At 39.9% G+C, this 16,115-nt stretch overlaps 1 protein-coding gene across 3 annotated transcripts in view; it reads right to left on the bottom strand.

The window, feature by feature from the left end:
• radil (Ras association and DIL domains) overlaps positions 1-16,115 on the bottom strand; it is a 79,603-nt gene that overhangs the window by 44,317 nt on the left and 19,171 nt on the right. For 2 of the 3 annotated variants that reach the window (XM_061984217.1, XM_061984218.1), the window contains exons 5-8: positions 3,653-3,760; positions 3,254-3,369; positions 1,778-1,948; positions 1,030-1,666 (exon numbers count right to left, since the gene is read on the bottom strand). In XM_061984217.1, coding sequence (XP_061840201.1) covers positions 1,030-1,666; positions 1,778-1,948; positions 3,254-3,369; positions 3,653-3,760 — 1,032 coding nt within the window. The remainder of the gene's footprint in view (positions 1-1,029; positions 1,667-1,777; positions 1,949-3,253; positions 3,370-3,652; positions 3,761-16,115) is intronic. The other variant, XM_061984219.1, reaches the window with a different exon arrangement.

The raw sequence follows: 16,115 nt of genomic DNA, 5'->3' as shown, positions 1-16,115 counted from the left end.
CACAATCGCTAAAGACTGAAATACCATTAGTGCTTACAAATTACGGACGATAGCTTTGTTAAGAATTATGTTACAATCGTAAAAACTGAAAATAACTTGAGTGTTTACTAATTACGGACGTTAGCTTTGTTAAGGACTATGTTACAATCATTAAAAACTGAAAAATAACTTCAGTGTTTACGAATTAAGGACGTCAGATTCATAAGGACTATGTTGCAATTGTTAAAGACTGACATAACTTCAGTGTTTACGAATTACGGACGTTAGCTTCGTTAAAGACATTGTCACAATCGTTAAAGACTGAAACACCATCAGTGCTTACGAATTACGGACGTTAGCTTTGTTAAGAACTCTGTTACAATCGTAAAAACTGAAAATAACTTGAGTGTTTACGAATTACGGACGTTAGCTTTGTTAAGGACTATGTTACAATCATTAAAAACTGAAAAATAACTTCATTTTTTACGAATTAAGGACGTCAGATTCATAAGGACTATGCTGCAATTGTTAAAGACTGACATAACTTCAGTGTTTACGAATTACGGACGTTAGCTTCGTTAAAGACATTGTCACAATCTCTAAAGACTGAAATACCATCAGTGTTTACGAATTAAGGACGTTTGATTTGTTAAGGACTATGTTACAATCGTTAAGGACTGAAAATAACTTCAGTGTTCGCAAATTAAGGACGTCAGATTCATAAGGACTATGCTGCAATTGTTAAAGACTGACATAACTTCAGTGTTTACGAATTACGGACGTTAGCTTTGTTAAGGACTACCGTATGTTACAATCATTAAAGACTGAAAATAATTCAGTTTATTACGAATGTTAGGTTTTGCAGAAAACTTAAGTTTGTCTTTGCTATTAATAAACAAATGAGTGCTAGTTTTATCAAATGTACATTACTGAATTGTGCAGATTTTTTACTAAAAATTACTTATGTTAGTTTGGTTGAAGTTGGTTATTAAATCGTCTAGTTGTTATGTTTATTGACAACTAAATAAAAGACGTCCGGCAATTACGCACCTCCAGGTTCTATGAGGGACATGATTCGGTTCAGCAGCTGGTCTTCATGAGCCGGGTCAAACTCCAGGTGCAGCTTCCTCCTCTGTCCTCCTCTTCCTGCCTCCACTCCTGCGACGGTTCCGCCGCCGCGAGATTTGACGTGATGCGGCCTTAAGTTGCGCCTTGCCGGGGTGAGGCCCGACACTGCCACCGTCCTGTCCTTCAGTACGGATCCGCACACCTTACAAGTCCCGCCCTCCTCCAGTCCGCCGTCGTAGACCTGTCCCAGGCTGCGAAGGCGCGCCAGGGTCTGGGCGGGAAGGGGCTTGGCGCCCGAGGGGTCCTTGTACAGGAATATGTAATGCGCCCCGAAGGAGAGGAGGTCGCCGTGGCGCAGCGTGGTGGAGCGCTCGCAACGGGAGAAGTTGACCAGGACGGTGGCGTTGAGGACGGGCTCCACAGCCACGCAGAAGCGCTGGGGATCTGACGGGTCTTCCGGCTTGGCGCCGTGGGAGTGGCGGTGCGGGGCGGGGACACGGCACAGGCGGCAGTGAAGCGGGAGGACGTCCGGGGAGAACAAGCAGATGTTGGGACGGGCCGAGGGTGTCTCCTGGCCGACTGTGTGCTGATCTCTGTTCAGCAGATACACCAGGCAGTCCTAACGACAACACGGAAAATATCCCTTATTTGGAGTGGCGGAGGAAACTACCTAGTGGGCGTGGTCAAATATTTTCTAATCTACCTAGCAACAAGACTGACACAGGCTCACCTGTTTGTTGTACCCTTGCAGCAGCAGCAGGTGAGGCGACTGGTACAAGGAGTGGCGCACGCCCCCCTGGCCCGGCTCCTCCTTCCTGCGCCCACCAGACACCCCCTCCCGGTCCCTGTAGGGCCCTGGCAGGGTGCAGTAGTAGCGCTTGGGCTCGTCGCCAACTGACAGCTGCACACACACACATATAGGATTTAGGATAGGACTTTATTGTCATTGCACAAGTACAACGAAACTACGTTTTCAGCACAAACCCGTTCAAGATTAGACAAACAGTGTACAGGGTTACAGAACAGGAACGCTGATGGGTCGCCAAAGGCGCCCCGTAAAAGATAAGAAAAAGGTAAAACGCTGGGGAAGAAGAAGAGTAAAAAAAATACAATCTAGACTGGGCTCCCAAGGAGGCCTAGTCTGGAGTGGGGAAAAAACCTCCATGCCATGCACACATAAACATGTTACATTTAATCACGACAATTCGCAACAGAGGGGCGGGGAGTTGGAACCCTGGAGGTTGACTGCTGCTATGAAGCGCTGCCAGCCATCCATCACCCCGAGGGGAAACAAGCGATGGTGAAGGCATGGGGTGGGGGAGGGGGAAGTGTGTGTGTGTGTGTATGTGCCCATTGTCTTGGGTGTGATGATGTAATGTTCATAGACTGAGGCCGAACTGAATACAAGCAAAAGTTCGACTCCAGGTGTCGTTGAGAAGGGAGGGAGGTCAAAAGCGTCTATCATTGAGGTGTCCTCGGGGGTGTTTTCAGAACAGCCTGTTCCTGTTGTTCACAGCGTCAAAACCATTCGAGGGAGTCAAATCGTAGATTAGGATGTTTGTTTTCCGCGAGCAGACAATACAATGACTTGTCTGTTCTATTCGTCCATGCTGGCTGCTCTCATATTCAATTTTCCATTTCAACAATGAAAAGGATGTGATCCATCTTGCGATTCAGTTCAGAAATCGCCATAGTCTGTGATCCCACAGCCCGGCCCAAACCTTCCATTGCGACGAACAGCCTTTGGGCTCCTTGAGTGGCTGCCATCGTCTTACGAATTTGACGATACACCAGAGCAATGCCCAGCCCAATCAGCAGGTGCCCCGCGATCACGGTTCCAAATAGGTAGATGTCTTCCACGTCCTCGATGGAAAGGACTGAGAGGCACATGATTCTCCATTTATCCCAGGAATCTCTCACGTACCCCGCAGCAATGGTTCCAAAGGGCAGCCAGGCTCCCCCGAACCTCTTTTTGGTCAGATTTGGTCAATTACGTCGAGAGTCCAGCTGATCATTTACATGACTGATGTTTGGATTTGAGGACAGCGCAAAGAAAGAGGCTTCAAAAAAGTTCAGACAAGACAAAACAAGAGAGCAAGCTGGGAGAAGAAGGGAGCGGAAAAAAATGCGACCGCCCTCACCAGAGGCAAGACAGAAAGTATTTAATGATGATTGACCGGTGTCAATGCTCCGCGAGGTTCCTTACCTGGTTGAGGCTGGTCTCGCTGAGGCTGCGGCACAAGGACGAGTTGCTGGAGCGAGGCAACGTCAGCGTCCCCTTGGCCCGGTTCCTCTGCAGCTTGCGGGCCTGGGCGTTGATGTCTTCAGGAAGCAAGAGGAAGAGTTTAAGAAGTAATAAAAACAATCAAAAGCACATGTAAGTAAATTGTGTGAATGTACTGATGTGACATGCCCACTCATGAACAAGGACGCACTTCTCATATTGTTGATATGTGACCACAAACCAGGACGTGAACTGACCAATGAGGTAAAGGATGACACACACACAAGTGATGTGAAGGGGGTTAGGGGTTGACAAGCAGGCAGGTAGAGGTGGTCTCCATGGCGATGACTGACAGCCACCCTACCTGAGGCCAGTCCCCACCTTTAGAGCCCGACGGAGCTGCCCGACCCAACCGCAGAGGGGAGCCCCGGAGTTTGCCCAGCCCGGATCGACCCATTAGAGCCGCCAGGAACTGGGCGGCCTTGGGCCCTACAGCGGGGGTGGGAGGGGTTAAGAGGCTGAGACAACACCACCCCTGACAGAAGAGTACACACAAACACGCCTGCACTACAGTGTGTGTGTAGTGTTAATAGTGAACGTCATACAAAACCCAAAACCAGTGAAGTTGGCACTTTGTGTAATTCCCAAATAAAAACAGAATACAATGATTTGCAAATTCTTTTCAACTTATATTCTATTGAATCGACTGCAAAGACAAGATATTTCATGTTCGAACTGAGAAACGTAATTGTTTTTTTGCAAATAATCATTAACTTAGAATTTAATGGCAGCAACATATTGCAAAAAAGTTGGCACTGGTGCATTTTTACCACAGTGTTACATGGCCTTTCCTTTTAACAACACTTGGGAACTGAGGAGACCAATTTTTGAAGCTTCTCAGGTGGAATTATTTCCCATTCTTGCTTGATGTACAGCTTAAGTTGTTCAACAGTCCGGGGGTCTCCGTATTTTAGGCTTCATAATGCGCCACACATTTTCAATGGTAGACAGGTCTGGACTACAGGCAGGTCAGTCTAGTACCGCACTCTTTTACTACAAAGCCACGCAGTTGTAACACGTGGCTTGGCATTGTCTTGCTGAAATAAGCAGGGGCGTCCATGATAACGTTGTTTGGATGGCAACATACGTTGCTCCAAAACCTGCTTGTACCTTTCAGCATTTATCGTGCCTTCACCGATTTGTAAGTTACCCATGCCTTGGGCACTAACACACTGTCATACCATCACAGAAGCTGGCTTTTGGACTTTGCGCCTATAACAATCCGGATGGTTCTTTTCCTCTTTGGTCCGGAGGACACGACGTCCACAGTTTCTAAAAACAATTTGAAATGTGGACTCGTCAGACCACAGAACACTTTTCCAGTTTACATCAGTCCATCTTTGATGAGCTCGGGCCCAGCGAATCCGGCCCGAGCGTTTCTGGGTGTTGTTGATAAATGGCTTTCGCTTTGCATAGTAGATTTTTAGCTTGCACTTACAGATGTAGCGACGAACTGTTGTTACTGACAGTGGTTTTCTGAAGTGTTCCTGAGCCCATGCGGTGATATCATTTACACACGGATGTCGTTTTTTGATGCAATACCGCCTGAGGGATCGAAGGTCCGTAATATCATTGCTTACGTGCAGTGATTTCTCCAGATTCTCTGAACATTTTGATGATATTACGGACCGTAGATGGTGAAATCCTTAAATTCCTTGCATTAGCTGGTTGATAAATGTTGTTCTTAAACTGTTGGACAATTTGCTAACGCATTTGTTCACAAAGTGGTGACCCTCAACCCATCCTTGTTTGTGAACGACTGAGCATTTCATGGAAGCTGCTTTTATACCCAATAATGGCACCCACCTGTGGGATGTTCCAAATAAGTGTTTGACGAGCATTCCTCAACTTTCTCAGTCTATTTTGCCATTTGTGCCAGCTTTTTTGAAACATGTTGCAGGCATCAAATTCCAAATGAGCTAATATTTGAAAAAAATAACTACGTTTTCCAGTTCGAACGTTAAATATCTTGTCTTTGCAGTCTATTCAATTGAATATAAGTTGAAAAGGATTTGCAAATCATTGTATTCTGTTTTTATTTACCATTTACACAACGTACCAACTTCACTGGTTTTTGGGGTTTGTAATATTATGGGACGTTGCTCCGCTTCATGCAAAATTGTGCTTTTTAAATTACTGCATGGAGTTGGTAAGCAACCGTGTGCTACAAGGACCACCGTCTGCTCGCCTCGGTTTGGGGCGGTCACCGTTCCCATAACTACGGAGACTGCAAGGGAGCGCTGCAGCAAAGTGGAGACTGTGGAGTGCTACCGGGGACCGCCACTTCAAATAGTACCTGCTCTTGTCGAAAGGCTCAAATAGCGACGCAAACCGTGGCGAGCAGAGTCGGTACTGTGCAGTTTTTTTGGGATGCATTCAAATACTGTGATAGGAATGAGGTTCGAAGCACACAATTCAAAACATGCACACAACTTCACAAAAAGTGTATCAGTGTACTTTTGTGGGAATAGTGTGATAATAAGTACATCCATGTATATATAAGAATAATATACATGAGGATGTGCTTTCATCTTCCGGTGACATCATTGATTCGTCCGCTCTTTGATGTGGTCTTCCTGCTGAAGCCATCAATGTTAAAGTTAAAGTACCAATGATTGTCACACACACACTAGATGTGGCGAAATTATTCTCTGCATTTGACCCATCACCCTTGGTCACCCCCTGGGAGGTGAGGGGAGCAGTGAGCAGCAGCGGTGGCCGCGCCCGGGAATCATTTTTGGTGATTGCTGAAGCCATCAATGTGTGTTTGTGCCGAGAGAAACGAACCTCTCGCCTGACCTGAACATGCCCGCATGTTTCGCTCTTTCAGTCTGAAAATTAGTCCTGTGACGCCTGTCAGTCCTTTTACACACAAAAGGTTGACGTCCGGTCAGTCTGTTCACGTACACACAACGTAAACATGTGTCTATCCATTCACATACACAAAGTAATACATGTCTGCCCATTCACAAACAAACATAAGATATGTCCGTTCATTCACATACACGCCATTGACTCGTGTTCGTCCATTCACATACACAAACAGTGTAAACAATCTCTATACATTCTCAAGACACACATACAGTAAACCACACACATAACATGGTTCTCCATTCACATGGACACCTAATCTAAACGTAAGTCAGTCTCTACTCCCTTCACAAACGCTCATTATCACACACAAAATCTGTTTGTCCATTCCAATACACACATGATGTACAATACATGTCTGCCTTTCCCCCCCCCCACACATACATAATGTAAACATGTTTGTCCATTCACATACGCACACAATTTAAAAAAAATGTCTATTCTCAGACACACAATCATACGTATAACATGTTTGTCCATTCACAAAAAAATGTGGACATGTTTGTCTATTCATTTACTCAAATATTCTACATGTCTGCCTGTCCTTTCACATGGAGTTCATACATAATGTAAACATGTTTACAGTCACAAACACACATAATCGCACACGTTTTTCAATTCACACAAATATGTGGACTAATCTAAACATAAGTCAGTCTGTACTCCCTTCACAAACGCACATTATCACACACAAAATGTGTTTGTCCATTCCAATACACACGTGATGTACAATATATTACTGCCCTTTTCCCCCCACACATACATAATGTAAACATGTTTGTCCATTCACATACGCACACAATTTAAAAAATGTCTATTCTCAGACACACATATTCATATGTATAACATGTTTGTCCATTCACAAAAAAAATTTGGACATGTTTGTCTATTCATATACTCAAATATTCTACATGTCTGCCTGTCCGTTCACATGCAGTTCATACATAATGTTACAGTCACATACACACATAATCGCACACGTTTTTCAATTCACACAAAAATGTGGACTAATCTAAACATAAGTCAGTCTGTACTCCCTTCACAAATGCACATTATCACACACAAAATCTGTTTGTCCATTCCAATACACACGTGATGTACAATACATGTCTGCCATTTTACCCCCACACATACATAATGTAAACATGTTTGTCCATTCACATACGCACACAATTTAAAACATTTCTATTCTCAGACACACATAATCATACGTATAACATGTTTGTCCATTCACAAAAAAATGTGGACATGTTTGTCTATTCATATACTCAAATATTCTACATGTCTGCCTGTCCTTTCACATGGAGTTCATACATAATGTAAACATGTTTACAGTCACAAACACACATAATCGCACACGTTTTTCAATTCACACAAAAATGTGGACTAATCTAAACATAAGTCAGTCTGTACTCCCTTCACAAACGCACATTATCACACACAAAATGTGTTTGTCCATTCCAATACACACGTGATGTACAATATATTACTGCCCTTTTCCCCCCACACATACATAATGTAAACATGTTTGTCCATTCACATACGCACACAATTTAAAAAATGTCTATTCTCAGACACACATAATCATATGTATAACATGTTTGTCCATTCACAAAAAAAATGTGGACATGTTTGTCTATTCATATACTCAAATATTCTACATGTCTGCCTGTCCGTTCACATGCAGTTCATACATAATGTTACAGTCACATACACACATAATCGCACACGTTTTTCAATTCACACAAAAATGTGGACTAATCTAAACATAAGTCAGTCTGTACTCCCTTCACAAATGCACATTATCACACACAAAATCTGTTTGTCCATTCCAATACACACGTGATGTACAATACATGTCTGCCATTTTACCCCCACACATACATAATGTAAACATGTTTGTCCATTCACATACGCACACAATTTAAAACATTTCTATTCTCAGACACACATAATCATACGTATAACATGTTTGTCCATTCACAAAAAAAATTTGGACATGTTTGTCTATTCATATACTCAAATATTCTACATGTCTGCCTGTCCGTTCACATGCAGTTCATACATAATGTAAACATGTTTACAGTCACATACACACATAATCGCACACGTTTTTCAATTCACACAAAAATGTGGACTATTCTAAACATAAGTCAGTCTGTACTCCCTTCACAAACGCACATTATCACACACAAAATCTGTTTGTCCATTCCAATACACACGTGATGTACAATACATGTCTGCCATTTTACCCCCACACATAAATAATGTAAACATGTCTGTCCATTCACATACGCACACAATTTAAAAAATGTCCATTCTCAGACACACATAATCATACGTATAACATGTTTGTCCATTCACAAAAAAAATGTGGACATGTTTGTCTATTCATATACTCAAATATTCTACATGTCTGCCTGTTCGTTCACATGCAGTTCATACATAATGTAAACATGTTTACAGTCACATACACACATAATCGCACACGTTTTTCAATTCACACAAAAATGTGGACTAATCTAAACATAAGTCAGTCCGTACTCCCTTCACAAATGCACATTATCACACAAAAAATCTGTTTATCCATTTCAATACACACATGATGTACATTATGTCTGCCCTTTTCCCCCCACACATACATAATGTAAACATGTTTGTCCATTCACATACGCACACAATTTAAAAAAATGTCTATTCTCAGACACACATAATCATACGTATAACATGTTTGTCCATTCACAAAAAAATGTGGACATGTTTGTCTATTCATATACTCAAATATTCTACATGTCTGCCTGTCCTTTCACATGGAGTTCATACATAATGTAAACATGTTTACAGTCACAAACACACATAATCGCACACGTTTTTCAATTCACACAAAAATGTGGACTAATCTAAACATACGTCAGTCTGTACTCCCTTCACAAACGCACATTATCACACACAAAATGTGTTTGTCCATTCCAATACACACGTGATGTACAATATATTACTGCCCTTTTCCCCCCACACATACATAATGTAAACATGTTTGTCCATTCACATACGCACACAATTTAAAAAATGTCTATTCTCAGACACACAATCATATGTATAACATGTTTGTCCATTCACAAAAAAAATGTGGACATGTTTGTCTATTCATATACTCAAATATTCTACATGTCTGCCTGTCCGTTCACATGCAGTTCATACATAATGTTACAGTCACATACACACATAATCGCACACGTTTTTCAATTCACACAAAAATGTGGACTAATCTAAACATAAGTCAGTCTGTACTCCCTTCACAAATGCACATTATCACACACAAAATCTGTTTGTCCATTCCAATACACACGTGATGTACAATACATGTCTGCCATTTTACCCCCACACATACATAATGTAAACATGTTTGTCCATTCACATACGCACACAATTTAAAACATTTCTATTCTCAGACACACATAATCATACGTATAACATGTTTGTCCATTCACAAAAAAAATTTGGACATGTTTGTCTATTCATATACTCAAATATTCTACATGTCTGCCTGTCCGTTCACATGCAGTTCATACATAATGTAAACATGTTTACAGTCACATACACACATAATCGCACACGTTTTTCAATTCACACAAAAATGTGGACTATTCTAAACATAAGTCAGTCTGTACTCCCTTCACAAACGCACATTATCACACACAAAATCTGTTTGTCCATTCCAATACACACGTGATGTACAATACATGTCTGACATTTTACCCCCACACATAAATAATGTAAACATGTCTGTCCATTCACATACGCACACAATTTAAAAAATGTCTATTCTCAGACACACATAATCATACGTATAACATGTTTGTCCATTCACAAAAAAAATGTGGACATGTTTGTCTATTCATATACTCAAATATTCTACATGTCTGCCTGTTCGTTCACATGCAGTTCATACATAATGTAAACATGTTTACAGTCACATACACACATAATAGCACACGTTTTTCAATTCACACAAAAATGTGGACTAATCTAAACATAAGTCAGTCTGTACTCCCTTCACAAATGCACATTATCACACAAAAAATCTGTTTATCCATTTCAATACACACATGATGTACATTATGTCTGCCCTTTCCCCCCCACACATACATAATGTAAACATGTTTGTCCATTCACATACGCACACAATTTAAAAAAATGTCTATTCTCAGACACACATAATCATACGTATAACATGTTTGTCCATTCACAAAAAAATGTGGACATGTTTGTCTATTCATATACTCAAATATTCTACATGTCTGCCTGTCCTTTCACATGGAGTTCATACATAATGTAAACATGTTTACAGTCACAAACACACATAATCGCACACGTTTTTCAATTCACACAAAAATGTGGACTAATCTAAACATAAGTCAGTCTGTACTCCCTTCACAAACGCACATTATCACACACAAAATCTGTTTGTCCATTTCAATACACACATGATGTACATTATATGTCTGCCCTTTTCACCCCACACATACATAATGTAAACATGTTTGTCCATTCACATACGCACACAATTTAAAAAGTGTCTATTCTCAGACACACATAATCATACATATAACATGTTTGTCCTTTCACAAAAAAATTTGGACATGTTTGTCTATTCATATACTCAAATATTCTACATGTCTGTCTGTCCTTTCACATGGAGTTCATACATAATGTAAACATGTTTACAGTCACATACACACATAATCGCACACGTTTTTTTAATTCACACAAAAATGTGGACACGTTTGTCAATTCATATACACGCATAATGTACATATCTGTCTAATTTCGCAAACACACATAATGCAATCATAATTGTCCATTCACATATACACACAATTTAAACAATGCCTATTCATACACAGACGCACATAACCTGTTTGTCCATTCACATGCATACACAATATACATAAGTCAGTCACTTCACAGGCACACATAATCACACACAAAGAGTTAATCCATTCACACACAAAAATTGGTTATCGGTTTATCCATTCATATACATGCATAATGTGGATACCTGCTATCACTCCACATACACAAATAACGTAAACATGCTTGTTTATTCACATACATACAACGTAAACAAGGTATATCCATTCACATACATACATACATAATCACACAAATTACATGATTGTCCATTCACACAAACATTTTGACATATGTTTGACCACTCATATATACACATAATGTACAGTACATGTCTGACCTTTCACATACACACACAATTTAAACAATGTCTATCCATTCCCATACACACATAAAGAAAGAAGGCATCTGTCCATTCACATGCATACAAAATATAAACATAATTCAGTCACTTCACAGGCACACATAATCACCTATATAACGTATCATTCCATTCTCACAGAACATTTTGACATCTGTCTGTCCACTCATCTACACACATAATGTACATATCTTCTCATCCCTTCACATACACAACATAGCGTTAACATGTTAGGCCATTAACATACCCACGCAATGTAAACAATGTCTACCCATTTACATAAACACACAATTACACACATACCATGTTTGTCCATTCACACAAAACATGTGGACATCTGTCTATTCATATACACAGATAATGTTGACATTTGTATTATCACATACACACACAATTAACACACATTTGTCTCTTCACATAAACGCACAATTTAAAAATGGTCTATTCAGTCACAGGCACACCTGTTTGTCCATTCACATACAAACACACTGTAAGGTGTCTGTCTATTCACATGCAGACACAATATAAACATAAGTCCCTTCACAGATGCACATAATCACACACATAACATGTTTATCCATTCATACAGTAAACACACATAATGTACATTTCTGTCAGTCATTTCACATACGCACATGTAGAATGACACAAAACGTGAAGATCCAGTTGTCCATTCATATACACAGATAATGTCGATATCTGTCTGCAATATCACATACACACACAATGTAAATATATTTGTTGTTTCACATACACACACACACACACACACAATGTAAACACTGTCTATTCATTCACAGACATACATAACCTGTTTGTTCATTCACATACAAACACACTGGAAGGTGTCTGTCTATTCACATACACACACAATATAAACATAAGTCCCTTCACAAACACACATAATCACACACAATGTGTTTATCCATTCGTACAGTATACACACATAATGTACATTTCTATCAGTCCTTTCACATACACACATGTAGAATCACACAACATGTGGAGATCTGTTTGTCCATTCATATACACAGATCATGTCGATATACAGTATGTCTGTAATAACACATACACACTCAATGTAGACATATGTGTCTCTTCACATACACACACACAATTTAAACACTGTCTATTTTATTCACAGAGACACATTACCTGTTTGTTCATTCACATAAAAACACACTGGAAGGTGTCTGTCTGTTCACCTACACACACAATATAAACATAAGTCCTTTCACAGACGCACATTATCACACACATAATGTGTTTATCCATTCATACAGTATAATGTACATTTCTGTCAGTCCTTTCACATAGACACATAATGTAAACATAATTGTGCATTCACATATGCATACACTTGGAACGATGTCAATTCATTCACAGACACACATTAACTGTCCACTCACACACACACACACTGTAAACATACAGGAAGTCTGTCCTTATTCTCTCCATAGACACACAAAAGTCCCAAACCTGACTTGTTTGTCCATTCACACAGACACAAATATGGACGTCTGTTTGTCCATTCATATACACGCATAATGTACATACCTGTCTATCCGTTGCGCATAATGCAGATATCTGTTCATTCGCATGCACACGTAATACAGTACAAACATCTGTTTGTCCATTCACACACACACACACACACACACACACACACACACACACACACACACATGTACATCTGTTTATCCATTCATATACACGCAAAATGTACATACTGTATCTGTCTATCCATTGCGCATAATGCAGATATCTGTTCATTCACATACACACGTAATGCAGTACAAACATCTGTTTGTCCATTCACACACACACAAATATGGATGTCTGTTTGTCCATTCATATACACGCATAATGTACATATCAGTCTATCCATTGCGCATAATGCAGATATCTGTTCATTCACATGCACACGTAATGCAGTACAAACATCTGTTTGTCCATTCACACACACACACACACACAAATATGGACGTCTGTTTGTCCATTCATATACACGCAAAATGTACATATCGGTCTATCCAATGCGCATAATGCAGATATCTGTTCATTCACATGCACAAGTAATGCAGTACAAACATCGGTTTGTCCATTCACACACACACACACACACACAAATATGGACGTCGGTTTGTCCATTCATATACACGCATAAGGTACATATCTGTCTATCCATTGCGCATAATGCAGATATCTGTTCATTCACATGCACACGTAATGCAGTACAAACATCTGTTTGTCCATTCACACACACACACAAATATGTACATCTGTTTGTCCATTCATATACACGCATAATGTACATATCGGTCTATCCATTGCGCATAATGCAGATATCTGCTCATTCACATGCACACGTAATGTAGTACAAACATCTGTTTGTCCATTCACACACACACACAAATATGTACATCTGTTTGTCCATTCATATACACGTATAATGTACATATCGGTCTATCCATTGCGCATAATGCAGATATCTGTTCATTCACATGCACACGTAATGCAGTACAAACATCTGTTTGTCCATTCACACACACACACACACAAATATGGACGTCTGTTTGTCCATTCATATACACGCATAATGTACATATCGGTCTATCCAATGCGCATAATGCAGATATCTGTTAATTCACATGCACAAGTAATGCAGTACAAACATCGGTTTGTCCATTCACACACACACACACACACAAATATGGACGTCGGTTTGTCCATTCATATACACGCATAATGTACATATCTGTCTATCCATTGCGCATAATGCAGATATCTGTTCATTCACATGCACACGTAATGCAGTACAAACATCTGTTTGTCCATTCACACACACACACAAATATGTACATCTGTTTGTCCATTCATATACACGCATAATGTACATATCGGTCTATCCATTGCGCATAATGCAGATATCTGCTCATTCACATGCACACGTAATGTAGTACAAACATCTGTTTGTCCATTCACACACACACAAATATGTACATCTGTTTGTCCATTCATATACACGCATAATGTACATATCTGTCTATCCATTGCGCATAATGCAGATATCTGTTCATTCACATGCACACGTAATGCAGTACAAACATCTGTTTGTCCATTCACACATACACAAATATGGACGTCGGTTTTTCCATTCATATACACGCATAATGTACATATCTGTCTATCCATTGTGCGGATAATGCAGATATCTGTTCATTCACATGCACACGTAATGCAGTACAAACATCTGTTTGTCCATTCACACACACACGCAAATATGGACGTCTGTTTGTCCATTCATATACACGCATAATGTACATATCTGTCTATCCTTTGCGCATAATGCATATATCTGTTCATTCACATGCAAACGTAATGCAGTAGAAACATCTGTTTGTCCATTCACACACACACACACACACAAATATGGACGTCTGTTTGTCCATTCATATACACGCATAATGTACATATCTGTCTATCCTTTGCGCATAATGCAGATATCTGTTCATTCACATGCACAGGTAATGCAGTGCAACCACTGTTTGTCCATTCACACATACACAAATATGGACGTCGGTTTTTCCATTCATATACACGCATAATGTACATATATGTCTATCCTTTGCGCATAATGCAGATATCTGTTCATTCACATGCAAACGTAATGCAGTAGAAACATCTGTTTGTCCATTCACACACACACAAATATGAACGTCTGTTTGTCCATTCATATACACGCATAATGTACATATCTGTCTATCCTTTGCGCATAATGCATATATCTGTTCATTCACATGCAAACGTAATGCAGTAGAAACATCTGTTTGTCCATTCACACACACACACACACACACACACAAATATGGACGTCTGTTTGTCCATTCATATACACGCATAATGTACATATATGTCTATCCTTTGCGCATAATGCAGATATCTGTTCATTCACATGCAAACGTAATGCAGTAGAAACATCTGTTTGTCCATTCACACACACACAAATATGAACGTCTGTTTGTCCATTCATATACACGCATAATGTACATATCTGTCTATCCTTTGCGCATAATGCATATATCTGTTCATTCACATGCAAACGTAATGCAGTAGAAACATCTGTTTGTCCATTCACACACACACACAAATATGGACGTCTGTTTGTCCATTCATATACACGCATAATGTACATATCTGTCTATCCTTTGCGCATAATGCAGATATCTGTTCATTCACATGCACACGTAATGCAGTGCAACCACTGTTTGTCCATTCACACATACACAAATATGGACGTCGGTTTTTCCATTCATATACACGCATAATGTACATATCTGTCTATCCTTTGCGCATAATGCAGATATCTGTTCATTCACATGCAAACGTAATGCAGTAGAAACATCTGTTTGTCCATTCACACACACACAAATATGAACGTCTGTTTGTCCATTCATATACACGCATAATGTACATATCTGTCTATCCTTTGCGCATAATGCAGATATCTGTTCATTCACATGCAAACGTAATGCAGTAGAAACATCTGTTTGTCCATTCACACACACAAATATGGACGTCTGTTTGTCCATTCGTATACACGCATAATGTACATATCTGTCTATCCATTGCGCATAA

The sequence above is a fragment of the Nerophis lumbriciformis genome, linkage group LG25 (assembly GCF_033978685.3).
Source record: "Nerophis lumbriciformis linkage group LG25, RoL_Nlum_v2.1, whole genome shotgun sequence".
NCBI lineage: Eukaryota > Metazoa > Chordata > Actinopteri > Syngnathiformes > Syngnathidae > Nerophis > Nerophis lumbriciformis.
The sequence above is the reverse complement of the archived record's forward strand: the minus strand, read 5'-3'. Positions and strand labels throughout refer to the sequence as shown.